The sequence below is a fragment of the Poecile atricapillus genome, chromosome Z (genome assembly GCF_030490865.1).
Source record: "Poecile atricapillus isolate bPoeAtr1 chromosome Z, bPoeAtr1.hap1, whole genome shotgun sequence".
NCBI classification, from domain to species: domain Eukaryota; kingdom Metazoa; phylum Chordata; class Aves; order Passeriformes; family Paridae; genus Poecile; species Poecile atricapillus.
In genome coordinates, this window is record NC_081289.1 from 75,427,036 (window position 1) to 75,453,353 (window position 26,318).

Here is a 26,318-nt window from a genome sequence, read left to right on the forward strand (position 1 = left end):
GTATTAGATTCCTTAGTTTGCTCCTTTTTTTGTGTTTGTACTGAGTTTGCTAGTTCTTGGTAAGTTTTAGGAAAAATCTGATGCCTGCCCTGTAAGCACATCATCAAAGACATAGGAAACTTTTTTTCAAATTTGTTGAGGAGCTGTCTAGGTGAGAGCTTAGCATGAAGACAAAGAGTTCATATGTCTGTGTATAAATCATTTTAGTTGTTTGTTACACACAAGGACAGAATTTTAAAAAGTGGATAAATAAGGGTAAGAAGAGGAAACTAACATCTTGTCACCCGAACCACCTTTTCCAGTAATGGCCATTTAATGCAAAATGCTACTTATTCTGCCCTAATACATAGATTTTGAATGCAATGAAATAAAAGCTACTCTGCAGTAGTATTCAGGTAATGTTCTTAGCATTAGCTCTTAAGGAGTTTTCAAGGAAAAAAAATGTGAATGGTCTTTCACAAATAACAATCTTCATGCCCAAGTCAAGTTGCTTGGTGTATGTTGAATTGTGGGCCAATATACAATATCAGAATTGCAGATATATGAATATTGGCAGACAGTTCTCAAAAGATACCTTGATGGCAAGAAGTAGGCGTATTTCCCTATTTTATTGTATTTTGAGTCAAGAATGATTATAGAAAGGAAGTTTTCACAAGAGCACTTTTTTCTGTGAAATAAGTAGGTGCTGCCACTACACCTTTTTGGGTGATTGTTTGCATTATGGCTAGACATATTTCCACTTACTTTTTTTCTCCTAATACAGTAAGTATTTTTAGAAATTAAATACTTCGAATGGGAAATGATGAGGGAGGGCAGAAAGAAGGAATAAACTTATTTTGGTTTGTTATCTGTATAACATGGAGAATCATGTTTTGACTGATGTGAGATAAATATTTTCTCAACCAAGAAAGATCCATATAGAGACTGAGTTTGCTCAGTCTCATACTTTATGATTCAAATTTTAGTGAAATTTTATGGTGTGTATTTCTACTTTGCTTTAAGTATATATAGTCAGTTCAATTTTAACCACTGTCATGTTAGGTGTAATTTTGTTTTTTCATCCTTTTTTGGGTTGTTGAAGTCTATGGCCTAATGTAGCTTTTCTCTGAGTATATTCTGAAGCATTTTTTCAGTGTGGACTCATGCATTATAACAAAAACCATATTAAACAAGTGTTCAACAAAAAGGTGTGGAAAGGTGAAAGGAGGTAATGAAACATTGAAAACAGCATGTGCTTCACTTCTTCCGTGTAAAATAATAAAGACATTAATTTGAATAAAATCTGCAGTTATTATATGCTTTTGGATAATCAAGCTACTTTTTGCCCTTGAAGTCCTTACGTTCAGGGATTGAAGTTTGTCCAGTCCTTCAGACGAAAGGAAGAGAAAGAATATTTTATTTCAGCACAAAAGATATTTTGGATTTTTGCTCTCTTCCGCTTATTTTTCCTTTTTCTTCATTTTACAGCTTCTGCGATCCCAGATAATGGAAGGAGATCCTGTCTAAAGCTAAAGGTGTTTGTGCGACCAGCAAGTAAGTTCTTCATATTAAGCTTTTGAGGGCGGCTTTCTAGCACCTGGTTTACTGTGTGGTCTAGTAAACAGCAATTTTTATTTTATTTTACTGTTAAATCTTGTATCTGTTCTGTACATACAGCAGTGTTTGTGTTATGATTTTCATTGTATTTTGTTATCATTTTTCATAAAGTTTTGTTTTAATTACTTGGCAGTTGCGAACTTGTTGTTTCTCGAACTTTGTACAAATGGAAGACTTCTAGTGGCATTTGGACAAGTGCCACAGACTTTAAAATATGAACATCCTTAATTATGAATAGTAAATAGAGAGAAAAAAAAAGGAAAAAAGGAAAGTGGGGAGTGTAAGGGTGTTTCACTAACATATTTGGCTGTTATCTCTATTTTTGTTATAGACAGCTGTATGAAAACTATAGGTGTTCATGATCGTGTTTTCGATGTTAACGACAAAGTAGAAAATTCATTAGAACCAGCAGGTTAGTATGCTTAGAGAATCTCTTTTAACAAATGTGTGTATCTCTCTGATGCTTCAGTACTTTTTTTCCTCTTCTCTTTGCATGCTTTGCATGGTACAACTGCCCTGCTTTTGCACATTTCTAGCAGTGCTAATACAGCTTATGGTATATTTCCTGTATCCTTGTTTAATACAGGGAAGTAAAAATGTTGCTTTATTTGTTTTTTCGGGGTGACATGGTTTAATGAAATTTGGTGTGTGCCAGCATAAAATTTCCCCCAGTATCTTGAAGCCACTGGCTCATCCAAGCCAAACTCTCAGCATACTGGCAACATACTCTATTTACTAATTGGACCCTAAGTTTTAGAAACAAAGTCAATGGGCACTTCATTTGTTATGTGGTTTCAACAAAAGACTTCCAGAAAAACAGGACCACTGCTTGTTGAGTGTCAGTGCATGACACAGGTATGCAACTGAGTTTTTGTTTAAAAAGAAAGAAACTAGTCCTTTAAAATTGTAGATAGCTGTGTGTATGCTTGGTTAGGCAAAGTGCCTAACCAAGCATATATATGTGCATGTACACACACTCACACTGATATATAGATAAATGCATAAATACAAATTTCTCTCCTTTTATTGAAGCAAACTGAAATTTTGGGGGACTTTTCTTGCAAAACACTGCCTTAGGGGTAAGGATGCTCCTTATCTGCCTAGGGCAAAGTTACATTAACTTCCACCATCAATCAAGCTACCTTGTCTCCATATGGAAAGTGCATGTGTATTGTTTTTGTGGCTGAAGCTTGTGACAGATAGAAGTGTATATAATTCAGGGTTATGAGTAACCCAAACAACTTAAAAGGAGTTAAAATTAGGTAGGTATGTAGGAAAAATATTTGCAGTAGTGGTAGACATGTTTTATATGTACCTACACACTGCTCACATGTTGTATTAAAGCCTCAATAATTAAACACAATTAAAGTCAAATACACAAATCATATCAGAAGATATTGCACATATTATTTAGTACATATCCTAAAGAACAGATTACTGAGATTTTTTTTCTCTTATGCTATTTGAAAATGAAGCGGCATTCTCTTTACATACAAAACAACATATTAAATTTTTCGCTCTTTTTATATGCAGATTCTTTAATTAAAATTCATTAGGTATACGTAAGTATAATAAGTAATTTACAATTTAGCTGATTTTAATTATCTGTAGATAAACAATAGTCTTTATTATTTTTCTTTAAAATAATTTTCAGATCTTTCCTAAAAATTTGGAGTTTGTGAATCAGAGACGTTCTCTAAGTAGATCTAAATGCAAGGATAGTGCATTTACATTGGCTATATTTATACATTTATTAGCAGCATTCTTCTAAGGAGACACTAGGATATTCTCCCACTGTCTCCACCCATGAATTTGAAACTCAGTGCACTTTTTTACATTTTGTTATTGGTGAACATTGTCTAATTCAATACTGCTTGCAAAAGAGATCATCTGAGTAATACATGCCTGATTTTAGTAAACTTGCTAAATTTTTGTTTCAGCAGTGCTTCTCACTTCCTACTGATTAGCTAAAACTAGCTAACAGCTTCAGAAAAGCACATCATTAGAAAGCAACAGGCAATCCAGGCAAGCAAAATCAAACAAAGAGCATCCTGCAGTCTGATATGAAATACTGTTTGTTTTACCAGGGGGAATAATAGCTTTAATGAGAAGGTTTGATACCACAAAATTCCTACTCCTGATATCAATGTATATTTGTATTATTAATTGCTCCAGTCACCATTAGATAATCAGTCACTCTGAGATGTGCCAGCTGCTGTCACATTTCTCTGTTGTTGGCCTGTTAGGGTTGCTGCTGCCTTGGTGGATCTTGTTGCATGTGTTCTGTGTCGTGTACTAATTTACATGTCTCTGATGGGCATCTTCTGGTTCTGTGCTCTCCCCTAGCCTGCCATGGTCTTCTTCCACACTAGACAGAAGGACTGGAAATCAGAGGGGTCATGTTCAGCAGAATACTCACTGTCATCTTTCTTGCAAAAATCACAATTTGTGTGATTTTTGAACTCTTGTAATTTCAATGATTTTGTTCAGAAATTTGTAGGAATCTACAGTGATTGCACTTTCACAAGTGGTAGAAGTTATTTGCCCTATTCCTATTCTTCCTCTTATATTTCTCCTTAATAATAAAAATAAAAAAGAAAAAATCCTTAAAAAAAAAATTGCAGCTGTGCACATCTGAAAGTTATCCCTGAAGCATGTGATGTAAGCCTATGTGATCTGAAAAATTTTTCTGTACTGCTGGTATTCCCAGTGTTTAATAGTCACCGTCTGGATTTTACTCAGGAATCTTTTCCTCTTCATAAATTTCTTCAATGTTTCAAATTAAGTAAACCATTTTCCCCCAGCCTTAAAGGCTGTGCAGCTATGACTCTGCACCTCCAAGGAAAATAATATTTGTAAAGTGATTTTTATGACTGCAGACGAATCCCTTTTTTAATATATGAGTGCAGAAACCTTGCAACAGCATTGAGAGAAAACCTGGATGTTTTCTCAGGAATCCCTTAATGTTACATGGAAATTAATTCTTCTGTGAAGAATGGCTTTATAAAAATCACGTCACAGAATGTCTCTGTGTTTTTCATTTAAGAGAAGTAATCTTTTTAGCTTAGTGCTTTTTCACTGAGTTTTTCAGCAGCAGCCAGTATTCCAGTTGTGGCAGTATTTGATAGTTAGAGAGAATGACGATTTATTACTGCTATATTCTAGTTCTGCCCTATTGTGTTTTAGTGCTGACTCACTGATGTAATTAGGCCAAAATTGTTGACATTCAGTGTTGCAAATTCAGACTTATTTACAATTCTAGAGGTGGAAGGTAATACACATCATTCTCCTGTGTAGTTTTAGTTCATCAGCAGTGAGTAAATGTTTCTAAATTGGGAAGAGCTAACTTTAAATATAGGAAAGGAGGTAGAACTGACAACAGAGGGGTATTTTTTCCCTGTAACTTTTTAAATATGTTTTAATTGAGAAGAAAGCTTTTGTGAAGTACTGTGTTGTCATTGCAGTGTCGCCATAGTACAAGATTGTAACTCAGAAGTGAAATGTGAAACAGCTTTTGGTATTGACAATCACTGAAAGTAGCATTGTCAGAAGCCAGCATTCACTGATATTTTTAGATTCCTTTGGAATAATTCTGGAGGAAAAATACTAGGGCCTCATTTGGTCCCAATATGCCAGGCAGAGTCTCCTTGCCATGCATGGTGCAGAGCTTCAACTTAACCCATTTCAGCCAGACTTTCCCACTGATACTACAGAATCACAGAATGGGTAAGGTTGGAAGGGACCACTGGAGGTCATCTAATCTAACCTCCATACACAAGCGGGTCTCCTAGACCATGTTATGTCCTAAGTGTTATGTCCAGATGGCTTTTGAATATCTCCTGTGAGGAGGACTCCACACCCTCTTTGGACACTGTTCCAGTACATATGTCCTGGCTTAGAAGACAGGTGTCTGCTAGGGAGGCCATGAGCCTCCCTTGGAATGAAAATGTAGACTCCTTCCCTTGGAATTATTATAATTTTGAAATCAAGGGCTCTCAGGCAGAGATCTGGGGATAGAAATAACATTTCTTTACTAGTATGCATAACAAGGCAAACAAAAAGTGTCCTTCTCTGAAGCTGAAGAAAACCAGCAAAACTGCCCCCATCCCCTTTTTCCTGCCTCCCTTCCCCCTGGGCCCAGCCAAACTGTTTGTGTTTCTCAAGCACCCACTCAGTACCAGCAGTCAGGTTTCCGTGCAATTAATGGGTAAAAATTCCACAGGTGAGCCAGAACTAAAGGAAGGACCCAACAACACTGTAACCCACACAGTAAAGGAGTTCCTCCTCTTCAGGTGTAACTTGCTGTGCATCAGTCTCTGCCCCTTGCCTCTTATTCTATTGCTTGGCACCACCAAGAAGAGATGTCTCTTTCTTACAAACATGAACATATTTACAGCTAATCAGTGCTTGCTTTTCATACTTTTGCCTTGAGCAGCACTGAAACCTGTTGATAAGCCTTATGTGATTATAGCATCAATTAGTGTTGGAGAAAGTACATGTGATAAATTGCTAATTCAGTTTACTGTGCATCTTGCTGTGTAACAGAGCTAGGGCTGAAGAGCCTATTAACCTAAATTATGCTAAGTGCTCTCCTGATTTTGTGCTAGGTGTCAAGGGTATGAAAGGGAAGGAGCCAGCTTGTAGCTAAAGCCAAGTAACATGAAAGGCTCCATGACAAAGAGGCATGGTGATCCCAGTGTCTTGCATCCTGCTTCCCTTAGTGCCTCTAGATGGAACTGTCTCACCCAATGGCAATTTGCACTGGCAGTGCAAATTTTTGAGATGAGAGCTATGACATAGAAACATCAAAGACACATTGACATCTCATAAAATAGGGAGCTTATTGCAATAAGTAGGTGAGATACTATTAATTTTGCTTGTAACTTTGGTGTCCTAAGATAAACTTACAAATACATTTTGAGGCCACTTCACACTTCCTAAAGAGGTTTGGCTTTTTCTTTCATTTAGTAATGAAAAACAAGAGCTGAATTTTTATGGTGAGCCTCAGACTGATTGCTTTTTGAACAGCTAAATTGGATAGCTTTGGTTATGGAGGATATGGAGGCCTTTGCAGAGAAAAATACCACTGCTGTAACAACACCTAAGTTGATTTTGACTTTGCCTACCTTTTCTATTTACAAGCTGTGCCTTTTAGGCTGATCTTAACTTTACAAAAACTAAACAGGGCTTTATTGTTTATCATATATTTAAGATTTGCTACCTTGTTTTCTTCTGCCACTAATGCATAAGTATGTTTTCCTAACTCAACTGTTTTTTTTTTTCCATTAGTTCTAGCAACATATATGTAAATCTCTATTTTATGTACCATGAAGGGTAGTGAGATTTTCCAGATTGAGAATATATTCTATAAAATTGGTGACTGTCATGTGTTTGCCTTCAAAATTTTGTTTCATGAAAGAAGGAATGATCTTACATCTCCTGCTCATCCCCAGATGAAACAATGGAAATTTTGTGCATGGAAAGGGGAGGGTCTATGCTTGGGCTTACAGGCTGTCATTTAAATTCAGGAGCCAAAACCTGTAAACAAATAAGGGGACTAACTGCAAAATTAATTCTGCGCATATGCAACACTTGAAAATCAGGTGTTTTTATTTAGCTGCCTCCCAACTGATATCGCTATCTAATGAGACATCCAAAGCCAGACCCACAGTGTTTTACTGAAGAGGAGTCTTTCATTCTGCAATCTGCTGAAATCAGACTTACTTTCTGCTCCTCTGGTCTTCAATGGGAGTTTTGCCAGTAAGAAATGCAGGACTTGGCCCCAAGTTGATTACATAATGAGGTATTACACGCTTGTGAAAGTCAATGACAGCACAAGGTTCATTGCCCTATTTCATAAAGGCACTGAAATCTACTTACAGTTGTCGGCTCAGTGAGAGTTTATTAAGGATGCAAAATCTCATTGGAATGTATGCTTTCTGTTTGAACAGATGATACCGTACATGAGTCAGCCGAGCCATCCCGTGGTGAGAATGCGGCACAGACACCAAGGATACCCAGCCGGCTTTTGGCAACTCTATTGTTCCTCCTGGCAATGCTTTTGATATTATAGCACAGTATGCTCCAGCAACCTGTCACAGAAAATACCAGGGTCTTGGAACATCAAAGATCCACCTAACTGCTCATCCCAGGAAAGGGACTTTATTGTTTTTGCAGATGTCAAATTGTTATTTTTCCCTTTTCTTCTCCCTTTTAGCCTGAACTCAGCAAAAATTTGAAGGGGATAACTAGCTTCAGCACCCACCCCTACCTACCCTGTGACTTTCTTAACCCCTCCATATAAATAAAAGGACTCCAAATGAAAATGCCAAACTGTAATAGTGACACTAGTGATTCTTATTTTCCTCTGCATTCTCCTTTAAGAAGTCACCTCTGTTAGCTCACTGTGTCATCTGTGTGTGGACGAGAAAGTGTAGTGGCAGATGCAGTCAGTGAGGGATAAAGAAAGTAAGTGAAAACCTGGGAGTTTTTCTCTGTGATACAATATTTATGCCTTCTCATTCAGCACTGTAAGATGGTCATGCAAGGCATTGTGTCACTGTGTCAGAACTGGAGGGGAGATATTAAGAATAGACATAATATAACACCATTTCCTCGAGAAGTTTCTAAATGAACAGGATTCTGAAAGCGGAAGATGATGTTTCTTATAGGACTGTACTGAAACGTCTTCAACAGTAAAATTTTTGCTCACAAGTAGAAATGCTGTCTTTGGTGAGAGGAAAAAGTTCATATTTAGGAATGTTAGCACACAGCAAGGTCAGATTTAGGAAACTTCACTGGGGGTGTGAGTGCCTCTGTTATTTCGTTTTAAGGGGATAATGCACACCGGCTTATTTTATTTTAAAACAAATCACCGTGGTGCTAAAATTTTTTTCTTGAAATGCAGAGGCACTTTTGAGAATAAAGTGACCTTCCCCAGCACTGACTTAGTAGCTGATAGCCTTGGATGCTGCTCTGGGTGTTAATACATGCTAAAAGAGGACATTGGTGGCCAGAGGAAACATGTTTGGGACACAAGATCTCCAGTGTTCTCTTGATTTGTCTCTCTTGTAAGTTCCTCAATGATGGGAATAAATCACATGTAGAAGAAGGCAGGGCAGTCTAATAGCATTGTTTGGTGGGGGGAAAGGAAAGAAGTGTGGAATATGAATTCAATGTTGATTTTTTATCTTTTCCCCTTCCAGCACAGTTTGAACAGTTGAGGAAACGTGTTTATCAGCCAGAGATAAACTAGATGGGCTCCCAAAGACTTAACAAAATATTTTTTTAAAAATCCACTAGAATAGAAAATACATTATTTAGATATACTTTATGCTGAGAGTGAGTATATATGCTTGTCCTATTTAAACATGTGAGAGAAGCGGTAACCCTTGATGCAATTAGGAAATGGGACTGTCTTGTTTGATGGAATTAGGAGTGACCCTGTTTAAGGAATCTGAGACTTGGCTAACAAAACTTTAAAAACTAATTTACCAGGAAGTGCAAGCCTTGGGATATTTTTTGGCTAGGCTGCAATGAAATTTGGACTGCTAAGCATAATCAGTGAAATTTCAGACCCAGACTGAAACAGAGCTCTTCTGACAAAAACTGTGGTAATTAAGTGAAATGTGAAACAAAACATGGAGCATATTCAAGTAAAATGAGATTTTTCTGTATTAATTATAAAGAAACATTCTGCCATAACAAAATTGAGTGATGCCGCTAGTGGACACCACTTCATAGGCTTTTTATTTTTAAATGAAGGAAAGCCTTCCAGAAGTTGAGGCAGGAGAGGGGATAATCATTTGATATGTAAAGGGAGGTTTTATGCATGCTGAGCTATGACCTGGGCTTGCCTGATATCATACATGTTCATGGATACAGGGCCTGTACTTACAGGAAGAATGCAGGAAATTTGCTCTAGTGTGAAGTGCACAGAATAAAGATACATAGTCCAAACAGTGAGGGAAGTCATCATCTCATTACAGGCTGTCTGGTACTTTGCTCTCTTTAAGGTGTATGTATTTGATACACTCACTAATGCTTTCTGTAGGTAGGAATTAAAAAGCTTTGGATGAGGTGAGCTTAATCAGAATGCACCTTATCAAATGGATTATTAACCAGAGTACAGATAATGTTGCATGATGTGTAACCATATTAAAATGATATGTAGTAATTGCAGACAGTCACACACAAGTAGTGCAAATTTGATGTAGAAATGGTGACTTCCTTTGTCATTCTTTGTCTCTGAATGATGTTGAAGGTATACATTTACCTGCAGCAAAGGGTTGTCACTAGTGTTACTCCTGATGAAACCCCTTCATACTGTCCCAGAGCCTTGCTGCTTGCCTGCTGTAGGTGAGGGACAATACAAGTGATGATCCCTGGCTGCTCAGCATGGTTGGGAGCAGCGTTGCAGGCACTGCTAGTTTCATACTTGATGGCATTAGGCAATCCCAGTCATACCGAGTACATAAATGTTGGTGGGTTTTGTGTTGTATTGCAAACCTCTGGATGCTTTAAGTGCAGATGTTGCTGAAAATTAGGGAATTTGTTGTTCCCTTTCCCTTCATCTGCCCCTGCTTAAGTCTGAGGTACTGATTCTCCCCAGCCTAAGAGGGTTACTTACACCCATGACCTGCACTCCTGGCTGCCAAGGGCATTGCAATGTGAAGCAGGCAAAATAGGGATCAGTCAGTTTAGTGGATACTGTGTATCCTTCAATAGACAAGGTAACATTTCGTGTTAGTTTAGAATATTGTTTTGTACTGTATTTACCTGGATGGCGAAGGAAAGACAAGTAAAACTTAAAGCTATGTTCTTTAAATTCTGTATTATTAGCAACCTCTGTTGTATATAGTGTTTGATAATAAAGTATTAATTTGATTCTTATGTCTTTTGTAAGTGAGAACAATAGACTTTCAGGATATTAAAATCACGTGTTGATTACAAGACAGAGCTTTGAAGCATCAAGTGTGATCATGGCTGAGAACTGAGAGACAAGTGGCCATGACACTGCAGCATACGGGACTCATCTTTGAAAATCGTTCATCTGTTGCAAGATTTCACAGTGTCAAGACCTGGAACAACATGACTTTTGATGATCAACGTTTTGTCCTCGGTGTTTAAAGGTCTTATGTTGGAGCCCTGTGCTTTCTGTGTTAGTTTTGTTCTTTTGTATCATATGTGTTTCTAAAAAGGCTTTGGGGATATAACAACTTTTCTGTTATATTGTTTGTTTCTTTCATTTTAATTTGTTTTTGGTTTTTGTTTTTGTTTTTTTTTCCCTCCTGCTTTCCTTCTGGATTTCTTCTCATGAGTAGTTTTTTCCAGAAGGGATCTTGCCAGTGTCATGTGCGATATATGTATGTACTTGGTTCCAAAAGAACTAGAAACAAATTTGGGAAGAGCTGAGAGTAGTCAAATAGATTGTTTCCTTTCCTCTATAACTGTGGAAGGAAAATGGTTGTATTTGTACCCGTTGATTCCCACTCCTAGCCCTCAAAACTGAACTTAATCCGTTGCCTTATGAGTGCAATGGTTCAGTCACTTTCAGAGGTTTAGAGTGTTAACTCTTCCCCTCTTTTCATTACTTGGATTTTGTAATCACCAGTTTTAATGTACAACCCTCCACACTTCTCTTCCCTCTTCCTGCCCTGCCTCCTCTCCCACCCTCCTCCTTTCATTAATTTGGAGCTGTGAATGGGCAGATCTGTTTCTGGTCTGGCATCACTGAGTTTTTCCCATGCATTCGCCCTCAAGCTTCTCAGATGTGAGACAAATCTCCCTACAATAGGCTTGCTGCCATTGTCTGTACAGTTTAATAGATGCTGGCATGTTGGAGGTTACCCATGAGTCTGCAAAATCCGCTTACCATGCTTACTCTTGACACCCCATTGAAGACACTCATTGTGTATGCATCTGGGTATGAAAGTCCAGCTCAGTGTGGTCCTGTGCTTGTACTGCCCTGCTTTGCAGTTTCTTTGCACTTATTCATTGAGTGCTGTTTTTGAAATGCTTACATTATATAAACTTAAAATGTTAAAAAAAGAAAAACACCCAAACCCCCTGCCCCATAAAATCTGTATTTGTATATACACGTGTCCGTACAATTATACTTAAATAAAATTAAAGATTTTCATCATTTTAATTGGTTCTTTTAGACTACATTTTTGTTTAGTTAACTGCATTTTCATTTTGTGGGCTGTTTGTACCTACCATACCCAGAATCATAGAATGGTTGGGGTTGGAAGGGATCTTTAAAGGTCTTCTAGTCCAATGCCTCCACAATGAGCAAGGATATCTTCCACTAGTTCAGGTTCCTCAGAGCCCCATCCAAACTGACCTTGAATGTTTCCAAGGACAGGACGGGTAATGAGAGGAGTATGAGTAGGAATGGGTGAAAAATGCACATTATGGGCACAGCAACTGAGTACCTAGAGCTGTAATTGCCAGCGTCCTGGCAGATCTCTGCTCTTCCCCCTTTTAAATGTGTTTAAAGCTATTCCAAATACTTAGGAGGGTAAGGAGCTGTATCAGCCAAATGCTGGTGCATTGCATGGTTTCCATCATCACTTTGCCCTGCTCTGGGCCTTGCAAGCAATCTTCCTTCCCTGGGTAACAAGTGGTTGTTAGGTACAACTCTTACTTCTTGAAGAGTAGAGCCAGCATCAGAATTGTGGAAACAGGGCAGTTGCAGTCCCCTTCTCCCCCAGGTGTCTCTCAGACTGGCAAAGGGATGAGGTTGAAAGTGGCTTTGAAATATCAGCCATATCTTTCCTTACCAAAAAAACTCAGGCCAACTGAGCCTAATGGATGGGAGAATTTGACCAAAGGTTCTTCCTGAAGAGAAGGGGAAGAAAAGTGGAAGCAAGAATTTGGATTGCTTTCTCCTCCTCCTTCCTTCCACCCTGCTCCCAGAGGCTGATGTAATAGTGCCTTTCAAAAAGTACAGGTCTATCTTGGTGGTGACTTGTGTTTAGGTCTGAAATAGTTGTCTTTGACAGTGTCTGCTCACTACTCATATGACAGGCTGAACCTGAGAATTTAGGTCATAAAAGGTGGGGAGATGTCCTGGTTTGGAAGACAGGTGTCTGCTAGGAAAGGTACGAGCCTCTCTTGGAATGAAAAATGTAGACCCCCTCCCTCCGAATTATTGTAATTCTGAAATCAAGGGGCTCTCAGGCAGAGATCTGGGGATAGGAATAACAGCTCTTTACTAGTATTTATAACAAGGCAAACAAACAACAATAACTACAGCATTAACAAGAAAACAGAACCAGGGACCCCGTGACAGCTTTCTCGGCTGAGATGGGAAGGGATGGAGGAGAGGCTTTGCTTCACAAACCCCCTCAGGCGGGCAGTCCCGGTGCTCCTGCAGGGCTCTGAGGAACAGTCGGCTGGAACAGCAGGGATGAGCTGAGATCCTGGGCTGGTGGATGAGGTGGATCAGCAGCTCCATGGCGGTGGCTGGCACTGCCATGTCCCGGCAGGGCAGGGGGTGAGGGGGCCCATAGAAGAAGAAGAAGACGAAGAAGAAGACGAAGACGAAGAAGAAGAAGAAGAAGAAGAAGAAGAAGAAGAAGACGAAGAAGAAGAAGAAGAAGAAGAAGAAGAAGAAGAAGAAGAAGAAGAAGAAGAAGAAGAAGAAGAAGAAGAAGAAGAAGAAGAAGAAGAAGAAGAAGAAGAAGAAGAAGAAGAAGAAGAAGAAGAAGAAGACGCTCCATTTGGGTTATGGCAAATTTTTTTTTCTCAAGCAACAACAGCTCTGAGTGTGTCCTGCTCTAAAGCTGAAGAACTGAGCTCCCAGCAGCTGCCCCACCCTCCCTTTTACCTGCCCCCCTTCCCCCTGGGCCTAGCCAAACTGTGTTTCTCAAGCACCTACTCAATACCAGCAGTCAGGTTTCCCTGCAAGTAATGGGGAAAATTCTATAGGTGAGAAGGAACAAAAGGAAGAACACCTAACCCCCAACAGGAGCAAATACCAAAAGTTGTAATAAATGCACTGTGCATTCAAAACTGCTGTAATTACACTGTGTTAGCATTAAACTCATAGAAAGCTCTTTATTATATTTCATTAGTTGACAGGACAGCAAATACTAATTATAACTTACTCTAACCTTCTTTAAAAATGAGCAGTGACAGCTTAGTGAGAAGAAAAGTGTGTCTGAGTATTTGATACAAAGAATTGATGCACCATTTTTTTTCCTCTGGAGCTGTGATGTTACAGCCAGGACAGGGTTATAAGTGACACATGTTCAGTATGTTTTAACATAATAGCCATGTCCAGAAAATATCCTGCAGTCTGACACACTTAATAGCCTTTGCTAAGAAGACACTCTGCTTTTGCTGAGAATGGTATTTGATTTCATTTTTCTACATTAGTGTGCACAATGGGCCTTTGTACTCCCTCATCATCCCTTCTGCAGAATATTTCTGCTCACAGAGTACCTCTGAGGGCATTCTTAGGAATATTCAGGCATGCATCATACTGCTATAATATGGTTGTGTGCCAAAGTGATTTTATTCATTTAAAACAAAGCTTTGATTTATACAGGTTAGGGATATGGTAACCAGCTGGGATGGTCAAATTTTTTACAGGCTTTAACAGCACAGAAATAAAAAGTGCCTCCTTCCTTATAACTTTAATTTTTGCTAGTATTTGCCCTTATTGATTCAACTTTGTATTGCAGGTGTGTGCATAAGAGCCCAAAACAAGACTGAGTCTTCACTGTAAAGGCTGCAGTGAGGACAGCTCTTATACATGGCTATTTGTGTTTGCTTTCAGCACGTTTAATTTGCTTCTGCTAATCAAACAACCTGAAGTATCACCAATTTGAACTTTTGTTGAAATTTTCCCTTACACCACATGGAAGCTTTTAAAACAAAGTCTTTGTTGGATGAAAAAGTAAACTGTAAGAAAAATTAATTTAAAAAGTACTACAAAAATTGTTGTACTAAGTAGGCTTTCTGTTGGTTCCCTCCCCCTAGATAAATCTGTTAGCTAATACTGTCAGTCATATTTCATTTGGAAGAATTCAGACCACAAGACAACTCTTGCAGCCACCAGCACATCTTGAAACACTCATTTTTCCTGTGATGGTTCTTCCAGCTAATTCTCATGTCATTTGATTACATAAGGAGAAGTATAAATATGAGAAATTGCAGGGTGGTAAGCTAGATCTGTGTTTGCAGGGAAAAAGGAAGAATTTTCTGTTTTCCTAGCACTTTGTGGATGCATACAGTGCATCCAAGATTAAGAGTATAGAGCAATTTCTAGATGCCTCTCCACCTTGTAATGTATCTCTGAAGGATGGAAGGTACCTCCTGCTGTGTATACAATCCCAAGTGTCACAGTTCTTGGACACAGCCAGTCCTTCAGTTCTTACGTTCAAAGCCTGCTTCCCCAAGTGCTGTTCTGTGGGACTTGCCCACTTACCAATAGATAGTTTCCAGTAGAAATTTTAGCCTTGAAATGCAGTTATCTCTCCACAGTCAAAGCGCTGGTGACAATACTGAAGCGGATGGTACTTGTAAAAGGAAAGGTCAAGGAAATCGATAGGATACAGAAAGTATAACTATCCCTCTGATTCTTGTTCTCCTGAGAACCAATTGTGTCTTTTGTTCTCATGTACTGCAAATTAGGGTGTCTCAACTAATTGCTTGACTAATCACGGTCCACTAGTCCAAGAAGTTTATGAGGCTTTGTTTTTTCTCTCCTCACTGCTACTTTACCTATAGCTGTACAAAACAATAAGAAGCCTAGAAACTGAACACAACAGAAGCAAAGCATCTTGGGGCAACATGGCACAGGCACATGGCAACCCTGATGTGATATTGAAGTCCCAACCCATTTACACTTGGGTATTGGGAATAAATGGAGTGTTACATATTGCAGATGACAAGCTGTGATCCTGCAGCAACTATCCTTGTCTGAGGAGGGTCAGAGGAATCAAGCCTTTGGCTGGGTGTGAATGCTTCAGTGGAAACTTGGCATGCTGTGCATTACATAGCACTGCATGTATCCCAGTGCTTCTGTTCACTACAATGAGGGTGGAGAAGGGGTGGGGAAGAAAGAGCTCATTCAGTCACAGATGGCTGAGCAGCAGTGGGAAATATGCAGCAGACTTTAAGCACAGAAAGTAGTTACTAGCGTAAACTGCCTGTGAGTAGACTTGCTTGTTTGTGGAAATTCCTAAAAACATGAAATAGGAAACCTGGAAAGTGCCTGATGGTATTCTCTGATCTGTGCTTGAAGAAATCAAGGAAAGATTTCCCACTGAATCAGGCCAATGTTGCTCAGTTTTGAAAACTCACTAGCATTTAAAAATATATGCCTCACCTTGCTATTCTAAAACAGGAACAACTTGGAAGTTTTGCAGTCTGGAGCTGCTGCACATGATGCTGGCAGCTCAGAATTTTGATGTACCAGGCCCTTGTGAGGGGTCTTCCCCAGCTGCTGATTATTCTGTGTAGCAGATGTTTTAATGGTAGTTTTTAGAATTTGATTTGGGAGTAAATTTTTATTTTTATCTCTGCCATCCAAAAGATCCAAAAAAGCTGGAGCATGAGTGAAGAGTGTAGATATAGTGACTTTCACAGGGCAGAATACAGCTATATTTTGATTTAGCACGGCTGCAGGGAGAAGAATGGCAGTTCTACCTTAAGAAAGGATTGAACAAGAGTGTGGACCATGCACAATGTTAATGGTTAGACTTTAAATGTGAGACAAAGCTGGATAAACCCATGCAGCGATGCTTATCATGTTTTCTACTTTAGTTTTACAATATCCTGGTTCTTGCACATAATTGCATTACAAAAGGCCTTGCATTCCCCTTGGCACAGAAGCCAAAGCAAGTGTGCATATCATCCTTCCTGGTAAATTCCTGCCCCTCTTGTGGTTGTTTATTTCATTAGTTATTCTGAATTTATTTGCAGGTAAAAATAAAAAACTCATGCATACTTCCTGTGCTCTGGTCTCATTAGCCAGATTTCCTCAAAACTTTTGTACTCCAGAGTAGTTTTGCCAAGCAGCTCAATGAAATGCACATGGTATGAATATTTATGTTGCTTTAATGATAAGATTTTTGCATCCATGAATAATAAAGGCTTTAACAAGAACAGATAACAAGATTGGCACAAAACAGTGAAGTGGTTAATATAGCAACCACTCTGTTGCAGGATTCCCCTGAGAGCAGCAGACTGAGCAATCTTCCTCCCCTTCCTCTTCCTCTAGAACCAAAATTAGTCTGATGGGACATGCAGATCCTCCAGATAGCTTTGCAGAAAGCAGGTGTTTTATCTACAACTGGTTCTATAGCTACCTCTTGCATGCTTGCTTTGAGGAAGCTCAAGGTTTTTTGACTAAAAAAGGACCTTCCACTTTTGAGCACGATTTTTATTTCAGATGCTCTCCAGCAGCATTTGCATTTGAATCTGAAGCTGCCACTTTGCTTGGTCTTTTCAGCGGCAACTGGCTGACAAGTGTTGGCATGATTCAGAAGTTTGGGGGCTGCAAGTCAAAGCAGCACGGCTTTCATGAGCTGAGGTAGGAAAGGGTAATCCTTTCAACTCCCTGTGCCAGCTCAGTGATGCTGAAGGGCAAAGCTTTAAGGTCTGTCTGGTGAGAAACAGGGAAGCTGCAAAGTCCTGTGAAGACCACAGACCTCATTTTACTTGCCTATATCCTCAGCTGCTAAAAGCCTGATCTCTTCAGTGTTAAAGTGATATGCTCTAAGTTCACGATTGCATCGTGCTTGGAGGGGACACTGAGCATTTTACCCTCTGATGCTTTTTAGAGCAAGGGTTTATTGCATGTTTACTCCACCCTGGTGCTCTGCATGTGTGGGAGCAGGCGCCAAGTGATGCAAGATAAGCAACATGAAACCAGCAAACTCCCACTTGGAGGATATGCTCACCCTTTCTCTCAGCTCCTCCCTGTGCTGTGCTGTTGACAGTCTTTGCTGCCACCCCGGCTCAGTGCTTGTGTTGGTGGGGATCCCAGCTAAATACCCTGAATTGCGTATTTTTGCCACTTGAAGATACCAAAAACATTTGCCTGAACTTTGATCTTTAGCCAAACCTGTCCTTGCAGGCTGATACTCAGGGCTGATAATCAAGGTTGCCTGCCACATTTTACTACACATCTTGTGAAGGTCAGGCCTCAAACTGAGCCAGGGACGGCAGCCTTGCCCTCAGAGTAGGAGCTAAAAGATTCTTTGGGTAAGAGCTGGCCTGGAAAAGCTGCCTCGGGCTAGGTTCTGCAGCCTAGATGAGTCAGACAGACGATATCACAGATATTTGAGAGAAAAAAATGAATTAAATAAATCTGCTTTTCCTAAAAGAAAAAAAAAAAAAACTGAAATGAAATTTAAAGCAAAAAAGTGACTTGAAGTCACAAACGAGTCCTTCTAAAATGTTTTACTTAATTTTATAGATTTAATGGATGAACAATCAGGGAAATAAAAGAAGATCTTAATCTTAAATGCAGATTAAAATAAATAATCATATTGCTATCTTCTGCATGTAAAGGTTTATTTGGTGTTACATCCAGCATATTGAGAAGGAAAAAAATCCTTCAGACTTTAAATAATTAAACAGGATATAAGGTATTTTTAAAACTTCCATCAAGGGGCAATAAGCTTGCTATGAAACAAGCAGATACTTTTTCTGGTGGTTCATGCATGACACACAACCAGTATCATGGAGCAAGTTATTTATATATAGAAGTATTATCTGGATGTCTTGTCACTGCTCTTGTCAATTGTTTGCTCCTTTTGCATCCTTTCAGTGAAAACTTGTCCCAGAAGCCATCATTTAAACTATTTACTTTGTTTCAAACAAGAAAATTGCAAAGAAATAAATTAAAATCTTAGGCACTACTCTAGTTTCAGCTCTCTTGGGCAACAGATAACTGTCTTAAAGTGGGGTTTAGTACACAAAAAAATAATAAATCTCTTCTGTTTTGAGATGTAGTGCAGTTTCCTACCCTCTTCTGCTTCAGAAGGATGAGTACTTTACCAAGCCTCTGCATTGCCCCTCTTCTCCTGAATAAAATGTGAAGTCTGAGGAAGTTGCTGTGGGCAAGACTAGAATGAAAACACACATCTCTGCCATGTGAAACACCTGTTGTATTTGCAGGGACATATATAACCTAGGACAAGTCCTCATAATATATATCCCAGCTCTAAATCTGTGATTGAGGAATGGGGAAATGATGGTTTTGGCAATGGAAAAAAAAAAAAATACATGCAGACTTGCAATGAAATTGGGAGGGGTAGGGGTGGGGGAGTTGGGAAGTGAAAGAATGTCCTAATTGGACGTTCTACAGAGAAATGAAAAAAGAACAATTCTTGTGCATCAGGGAAGCATCAGGGCGTGGAGGTTCCCAAGAAGAATCATCTGAAGGAGGAAGAAAACACAGAGTGACTCACTGGGCAAGTAGTTTCCATTTGGAAAAATTAGGCAAGAAACATTAGCATGCCAGATTTGGGAGCTGTTTATATCAACACAATACACTGCTTATTGCATGTACAGAATGAGTGATACCAAGTCTGGAAACTATCATGCCACATCTAACTTCAGAGTATTCACTGTTCGACAAAAAGGGCAAGAGAAAAACAATGCAAGTGTTTGAAATCTAGCAATAAACAGGGAAGAACTTTCTGAACTGGTCACCTGGTGCTGTGTTGTGATCCCTGGCTTTTAACTTCTCATATGTCTTCAACTAAATTAAGAGAGAAGGTAGTGTATCCTGTAAAAATTCTATCTAGAGGGCACGCTGGAATCAAATTTAAGCACTGTATCATCAAAGTGTGTCTTGTAAACAGTCCTAGTCCAGATACTAACAAACACACTCACACACCACTGTGCTGTATGTACCCAGCTGTGTAATCTGCCTGTTTATTTTCAGGGAGTTGTTAATTCTACCAGTAAGATGCACAACAAAATCTTAGGGGCAGAATTTGAATATTTTGAAACACAGTTGTTGAATGGACTGGGAGCAAGAATAGGTAGGAAACCACAGAAGAATAAAGGAAATACATTGGTTACTCCTTGTGAGCCAGCTTGGTCTCTCCCTTTTTGCCCAGCTCCAGCAACCAGTAACTTCTTAGTAAACAAGTTCCAGAGAATTCCTGTCAGTAACATTATGCTGCAGGAGAGGTGGCCAGAAGTGATCCTGTGACAAACTTGTTTGGGCAGGGCATAAGGTGTGGATACAAACACATGGTTGAAAAACCTTTGCACAACAAAGCTCTTATGATAAACTGTTTTTAATACTGGAAGGTGACCATGACTGCGGCAAAGTACACATTTTTATCATCTCAGTAGAGCTTCAGGCTCTAAGGAACACTGTGAACACACTGTGCCAAGCCTGGCTATTGAACATAGGAAGGAGAGTCCGTTTTGCCCAGAAAAGTTGACTGCAGCTGGATGAAGGCCCACTGGGGACATGCAGGTGAAGACAGAGGCAATAGCAATTCCATGGACTGCCAAGGTTCCAGTTCATCCCAAGTGGAGGTTTTCCCATATGAAGTCAGCCTGGCACTCAACACAGAAGCAAGGAGACAGGAAAACCCCTGAAGACAAACATATTTTAGCTTTATGATCAGAGGTTGCTCCCTGGCAGATGCCCAAAAAAATTTTAACATAGTATTTTTCTGCTCCTTTGCCTCTCCCCACCCAGCCTGTTTATTTGGAACTCTTGATACATTGTAATTAACTTTGTTTTGGCCACATTTTTGTGATGGTGAAGGGAAGAATGGAGCATTCTAATAGGTTCTCCCTAAATCAGAAAACTTTCCTTGTAGGAGGTATGTTATGTGAGTGGAGGACAGCCACAGCCAGAAAAGGGCAGTGACAAATAGTGTGGTCTCTTTAAATGGCTCTGAGGCACTGTCTCTTGCCGGTCCAAAGATCTGGGGCTTTTTTTCTTAACCAGAATTCTTTGACCTCTCACTGAATTTATTTACTCAGCGTGATTTCCATCAGATGGACAGTGACCTTGTTTTCTTCTTCAAGCCTTTTCTTTAAGTATTATTCCAAACTTAATTCTGTGCTGTCACATCACATGCAGCTTTTGCCAGCCGTATGCTAAGAAACACAGCTGGGGGGCTAAAGCCGCTTGTGATGCCTCACACTCTAAAAACACTCATAACAAATCTCTCTAAAATATCCTGCCAAATGGCATCTTTGTAAATCTCATTGTCTAACATCACAGAAGGGAGCAGACACCAGAAGCTCAGTGAGCAGAAGAAGGAGCAATCACCAGTTACCCACCTGAAGCAAACAAATAACTCTGAGTGCTTTGCAAGTCTGCCCACTTACTTTTTTACATGGCAATATAAATCCTTTCCAATGGCTTTTAGAACTTAAAACTTGGAATAATAGGAATAGCTGGAAGGTGTAAAAAATTAACTGAGATTTTGACCAATGTGTTATAATTTTACACTCTGGAGGCAGTCAGATTGGGCAGTTTTAAAATTAGGTGCAATTTGCATAACATATTTTACTGTTATAATTCAGTATCTGTATTTATAGCCATGTCATAACAATGTAAGGTTTCTTTTTATTTTTCCCTTCAGCTGGAATTATGATGTGTATGAAAACTGAGTCTAAGTCATGCACTGTTTGTTCCAAAAACATGAACCAGATGAAGAGACACTGGGATGTCCCAAGTTTAGAGCACTGTTTGATATGATAATTCCAGCCTCCAAGAATTAGTGCCACCAACTCTCTTTTTCCTCTCTTACCTAAACAAAGCAAACCTTTTGGAGTAGAGTGATAGTTTGAAATAGCCAATTATGTGCACACACTCCAGTTCTAAATTAAGGCTGGCCAGAAATCTGTTCAAACAACATGACACTTTTGTTTTCTACATATTCATGTGGAAACAAAGAAGGCAATGAATGCCAACGTCCTGCAGAAACAGTCAGCTACAAGCCCTGAAAATCACTACATGAACACACTGCTGCAACAGAACAAACAGAAGAAAAGGTCATTTTGCTGCATTTTTATTTTGGAAGGATTTCAGCTCTTCAAGCACAGATACATCTTTGCTTTGCAGTAGAATTGCCACTTAGCAACACTTCTGAACCTCACATCAATAGAGATGGCTGGACAGGAATTGCCAAAACAAAATACTCAGAAGCCGTGTGTGTGGAGGCTTCAAATTCCAAAAGCTGTACTGGGGAGACATCTCAGGCTGTCAGGATTTGGTGCAAAGGCATACTGTACTGAGACAGATGAAAATAATTTCTGATTGATTTGTGTGAGCCTTTTCCTTTGTCCTGCATAAGCCCAGCTTATAAATATATATTTCAAACAAATATATTTGTTAGCAACTCTGTAGTTTGTTGTTCTTCAGCATTCTTCTGTCTGACTGTAAAAAAATCAAATCAACAAACAAAAAATACCCTAAAACCAACCCAAAATCAACTGAACAAAAAAGTCATGAAAATGTGTTACCTCTGTCTCTCTTTTCTTTGCCTCCTTTGGGCTCAATTCTCTGTGGATACAACTTTTCTCTAGTCTCCCAGCCTTCTCTGGGCTGAATTCTCTGTAGATACAGCTTTTCTATAGTTTCCCAGCCTTCTCTGGGCTGAATTCTCCTGGGATCCTCCCTCGTGGGGAGTTCCACTTATCTCAGTCCTCATTATTTGAAGTAAACTCTCGAGCTCGTTAGAATCTTGTTTCTCGTGTTTATTGAAGTATCCTTACAAAACTTAACAGGTCTCTCTAGGCTGGTTACAAGGTTAATCTTTGCAATTTGGTACATTTCTTTCTTCTGATGGTACAAACAAGGCCTTGTGGCACACTTCATGTCTGATACACAAAATGGCTCCGAACTATGTAGTTCTTTAATCTTTATACCTATTTTTATCCAATTAACAATAGGCACGTATATTATTTTTCTTAATGATCCAATGACCCATCACCTCTGTGATGCACTGCGGCATTTTCTATCCAATTACTAACTATTACCCAAAAACCTCTAGGAGAAGAACATGAAGAAGAAAGAAGAAGGACAAGAGACAACACCCTAAATCCTCCATCTTGTCTCCTGTTCTCTAAACTACTTTTTCACCCAGTGATTTAAGAAACTTTCTAATCTACACACCTACACTTTTAGCTTTTTTCATCTAACTTTATCATTTGTTTTCATGTATCACTATGAAAACATGCTCATGAATTTCATATTATATGAAATTCAGTGTTTCTTTGAATCTCAGAACTAAACATTAAAAACAAGGGCACACAGTCTGTATTTCAGACTCCAACATCTGCCCCTCTCTTTTAAAAAAAAAATAAAAAAAATCAACCCAAAGCTTTTCTTTGATTACTTTTCAAGAAGGGTTATTTTTCCTTCACTCATACCTTATGCACCAACAACAGAACTGCTGCTCTGTTCTACAGAGCACTCTACCTCCAGTTTTGATCATTAGTTAACTAACTACCCAAAGCTAGAGAAATAGATCTAGGTTGCTTACTTGACCAGTAGCTTAATTTTTCTAATTGCTCTAAAGTTTTTGCTGAAGCTACTTGATTTGAAAGCTGAGTTGTTATAAATTTCTATCTAAAATTTCAAAAGTCAAACTCTTCACAATCAGGTGTGACTAAGATTGATATAAGATTACACTAAGATGTTGCCTCTTTGTATAGAGCATGATTTGGAATAACATTCATCATCTCATCTTCATTCTGTTTTAACACAGAAAAATTGGATATTATACGAAAATATATTTTCTGAGATAAGGTACACTTTCTTTTGAGTTAACTAAAAGAAGTGATGCAGGTGAAATTGCATCACAAAATGATCAACAAAATGATACAGCTCAAGGGTGATACCTGATTCACCTTCATATTCAAGGACTTTATCTCTCATGCAAGATTCTGAATCTTGACACTGTTCACACCATGCTTTAACAAATGAGGCTTTAAAATATCGACTTTCCCACTGTTTCACATGAAACCCAAAGTTCACTGTTCTTGCATGTTGGATCCAAGCTGTTCTGCTGTCAACTGTGGTCTTGATACAGTTCACATCTGCATGCTCGCTCTTCTGCTCTTTGGGCTGTCTGCTTGTCTCTGCAGCTCATGAGTTTTCATGTTCTTTGCTAGGAAGTTACTTTTGCTTTGAACCTGTGAATACACAAACATACACTTTCTTCCAAATTATTAATTGAAATAGATTTTTTAATCTTCTTGCTTCTGAACTTTTGACCAGAACCAAAGAATTCTCTCTCAAATTTGTTTGAGTACTGTTAGAACAATACCTAATAATTGATGGAACTGGCTTCGTAAAAGACTTGTTTGAAAAAGGACTGTTCAAGAATTGTTTGCAATAGATATAAGATCTTTATGCTTTTTCCAAAAATTTAAGATATATTAGGTTTTTATACTTCCGAGGCATAGCCTTGGTTCCCCCCTTTTTTTTTTTTGTAATTAAGGTATTTGGTTTTTTGTTATGACAATGAAAAACCATCAAAGTAAAACACTTGCACATGTATACACATAGGAAATAACACTTTTACAGAAATCAAAAACTTATTAAGAAGATGCATAATTAATATTATGTGATATTAAACTTATCTAAATAATCTGTAATATGAATGGCTGAATGTACTAAATATATACTCTCATCCCAGAGTCTGCCACAGCTGATAAATCAATGGAAGATTGGAAAATCATGTCCGGATAACAATTTTCCAAGCCCACTGTAAAATCCAGCTGCTATATTAATTCTAAGATATTTTTGGTGTGTCTCTTCTCCATTTTTCTGAGAAGTTGAGAAAAGCTTAGTGACCCAGGTGTGAAGCTGGCAGGCTGATCTGCCCAGTGGCAGGAGTAGATATCAGGGTTGCTTCCTGTAAGAGCAGCAAGTCTTTCAGACTGTGTCTGATAAACACAGATCTTGTGTTCATTTGTCTCTCATCCTTTGTTCATTGTCATCCCAATCATTCGTGGAAGACAATATGGAATGAAAGCAGACAGAAGAACAGAGAGAAACAGGGGTGATGTACATATTTTGTCAGGTTTGAATCAGCATCTGACCAATTAACAGTGATTCCTTGGATTCCTTTTGTGTATTTATGTGATACAATATTGGGCTCTGTTGTCATCTGGCTGAATGGGCTAGTGGCAGTATTGCTGTGCTAGGGCAGCAAAACATAAAATTACCTGAACAAGCCCTACCAATGTCTTGGCAACCCATACATTAGACACACTGTGTCCACACAGACATACTGCTGCCTAAAACTGTCCTGTTCACAGCTATATCCCTATGCTTTATTCTTATGAAGAAATGTTCTTTGTTTTCTACCGTCCTTTGTTGTTGGAATGACCCAGTTTTGTCCTGGCAGAAAAACCTTCCTTTCCTTTCCTTTCCTTCCCTCCCTTCCCTCCCTCCCTCCCTCCCTCCCTCCCTCCCTCCCTCCCTCCCTCCCTCCCTCCCTCCCTCCCTCCCTCCCTCCCTCCCTCCCTCCCTCCCTCCCTCCCTCCCTCCCTCCCTCCCTCCCTCCCTCCCTCCCTCCCTCCCTCCCTCCCTCCCTCCCTCCCTCCCTCCCTCCCTCCCTCCCTTCCTCCCTTCCTCCCTTCCTCCCTTCCTTCCTTCCTCCCTTCCTTCCTTCCTTCCTTCCTTCCTTCCTTCCTTCCTTCCTTCCTTCCTTCCTTCCTTCCTTCCTTCCTTCCTTCCTTCCTTCCTTCCTTCCTTCCTTCCTTCCTTCCTTCCGCCACTTCCTTCCTTCCGCCACTTCCTTCCTTCCGCCACTTCCTTCCTTCCGCCACTTCCTTCCTTCCGCCACTTCCTTCCTTCCGCCACTTCCTTCCTTCCGCCACTTCCTTCCTTCCGCCACTTCCTTCCTTCCGCCACTTCCTTCCTTCCGCCACTTCCTTCCTTCCGCCACTTCCTTCCTTCCTTCCTTCCTTCCTTCCTTCCTTCCTTCCTTCCTTCCTTCCTTCCTTCCTTCCTTCCTTCCTTCCTTCCTTCCTTCCTTCCTTCCTTCCTTCCGCCACTTCCTTCCTTCCGCCACTTCCTTCCTTCCGCCACTTCCTTCCTTCCTTCCGCCACTTCCTTCCTTCCGCCACTTCCTTCCTTCCGCCACTTCCTTCCTTCCGCCACTTCCTTCCTTCCGCCACTTCCTTCCTTCCGCCACTTCCTTCCTTCCGCCACTTCCTTCCTTCCTTCCTTCCTTCCTTCCTTCCTTCCTTCCTTCCTTCCTTCCTTCCTTCCTTCCTTCCTTCCTTCCTTCCTTCCTTCCTTCCTTCCTTCCTTCCTTCCTTCCTTCCTTCCTTCCTTCCTTCCTTCCTTCCTTCCTTCCTTCCTTCCTTCCTTCCTTCCTTCCTTCCTTCCTTCCTTCCTTCCTTCCTTCCTTCCTTCCTTCCTTCCTTCCTTCCTTCCTTCCTTCCTTCCTTCCTTCCTTCCTTCCTTCCTTCCTTCCTTCCTTCCTTCCTTCCTTCCTTCCTTCCTCCCTCCCTCCCTTCCTCCCTCCCTCCCTCCCTCCCTCCCTTCCTCCCTTCCTCCCAACCCTTGCATACCAAGAGATAATTGCGAAAAATGGGAAAAAAACTGTCATATGCACCCTGCCAAGTTCACCCTGCAAGCTCAGCTGGGATTTAGCCTATGGAATGCAGTACAGCAGGCACCAGACCTTTCTAAGAGCCTCGTGTCTCCTACAGTCTCATAAACTTGCTCTAAACTTTCTTGGGATGACCAGCTGTGGTGG

The 26,318-nt window shown here is 39.8% G+C and overlaps 1 protein-coding gene across 2 annotated transcripts in view; it reads left to right on the forward strand.

Moving 5' to 3' along the window:
• The window catches only part of EFNA5 (ephrin A5), a 210,624-nt gene extending 198,894 nt beyond the window's left edge, over positions 1 to 11,730 (forward strand). Inside the window, exons 3-5 of one of the 2 annotated variants that reach the window (XM_058827037.1) lie at positions 1,468 to 1,533; positions 1,928 to 2,008; positions 7,548 to 11,730. In XM_058827037.1, the coding sequence (XP_058683020.1) occupies positions 1,468 to 1,533; positions 1,928 to 2,008; positions 7,548 to 7,669 (269 nt within the window). In that variant the 3' untranslated portion in view covers positions 7,670 to 11,730. The remainder of the gene's footprint in view (positions 1 to 1,467; positions 1,534 to 1,927; positions 2,009 to 7,547) is intronic. The other variant, XM_058827038.1, reaches the window with a different exon arrangement.
• The last annotated feature ends 14,588 nt before the right edge of the window (positions 11,731 to 26,318 follow it).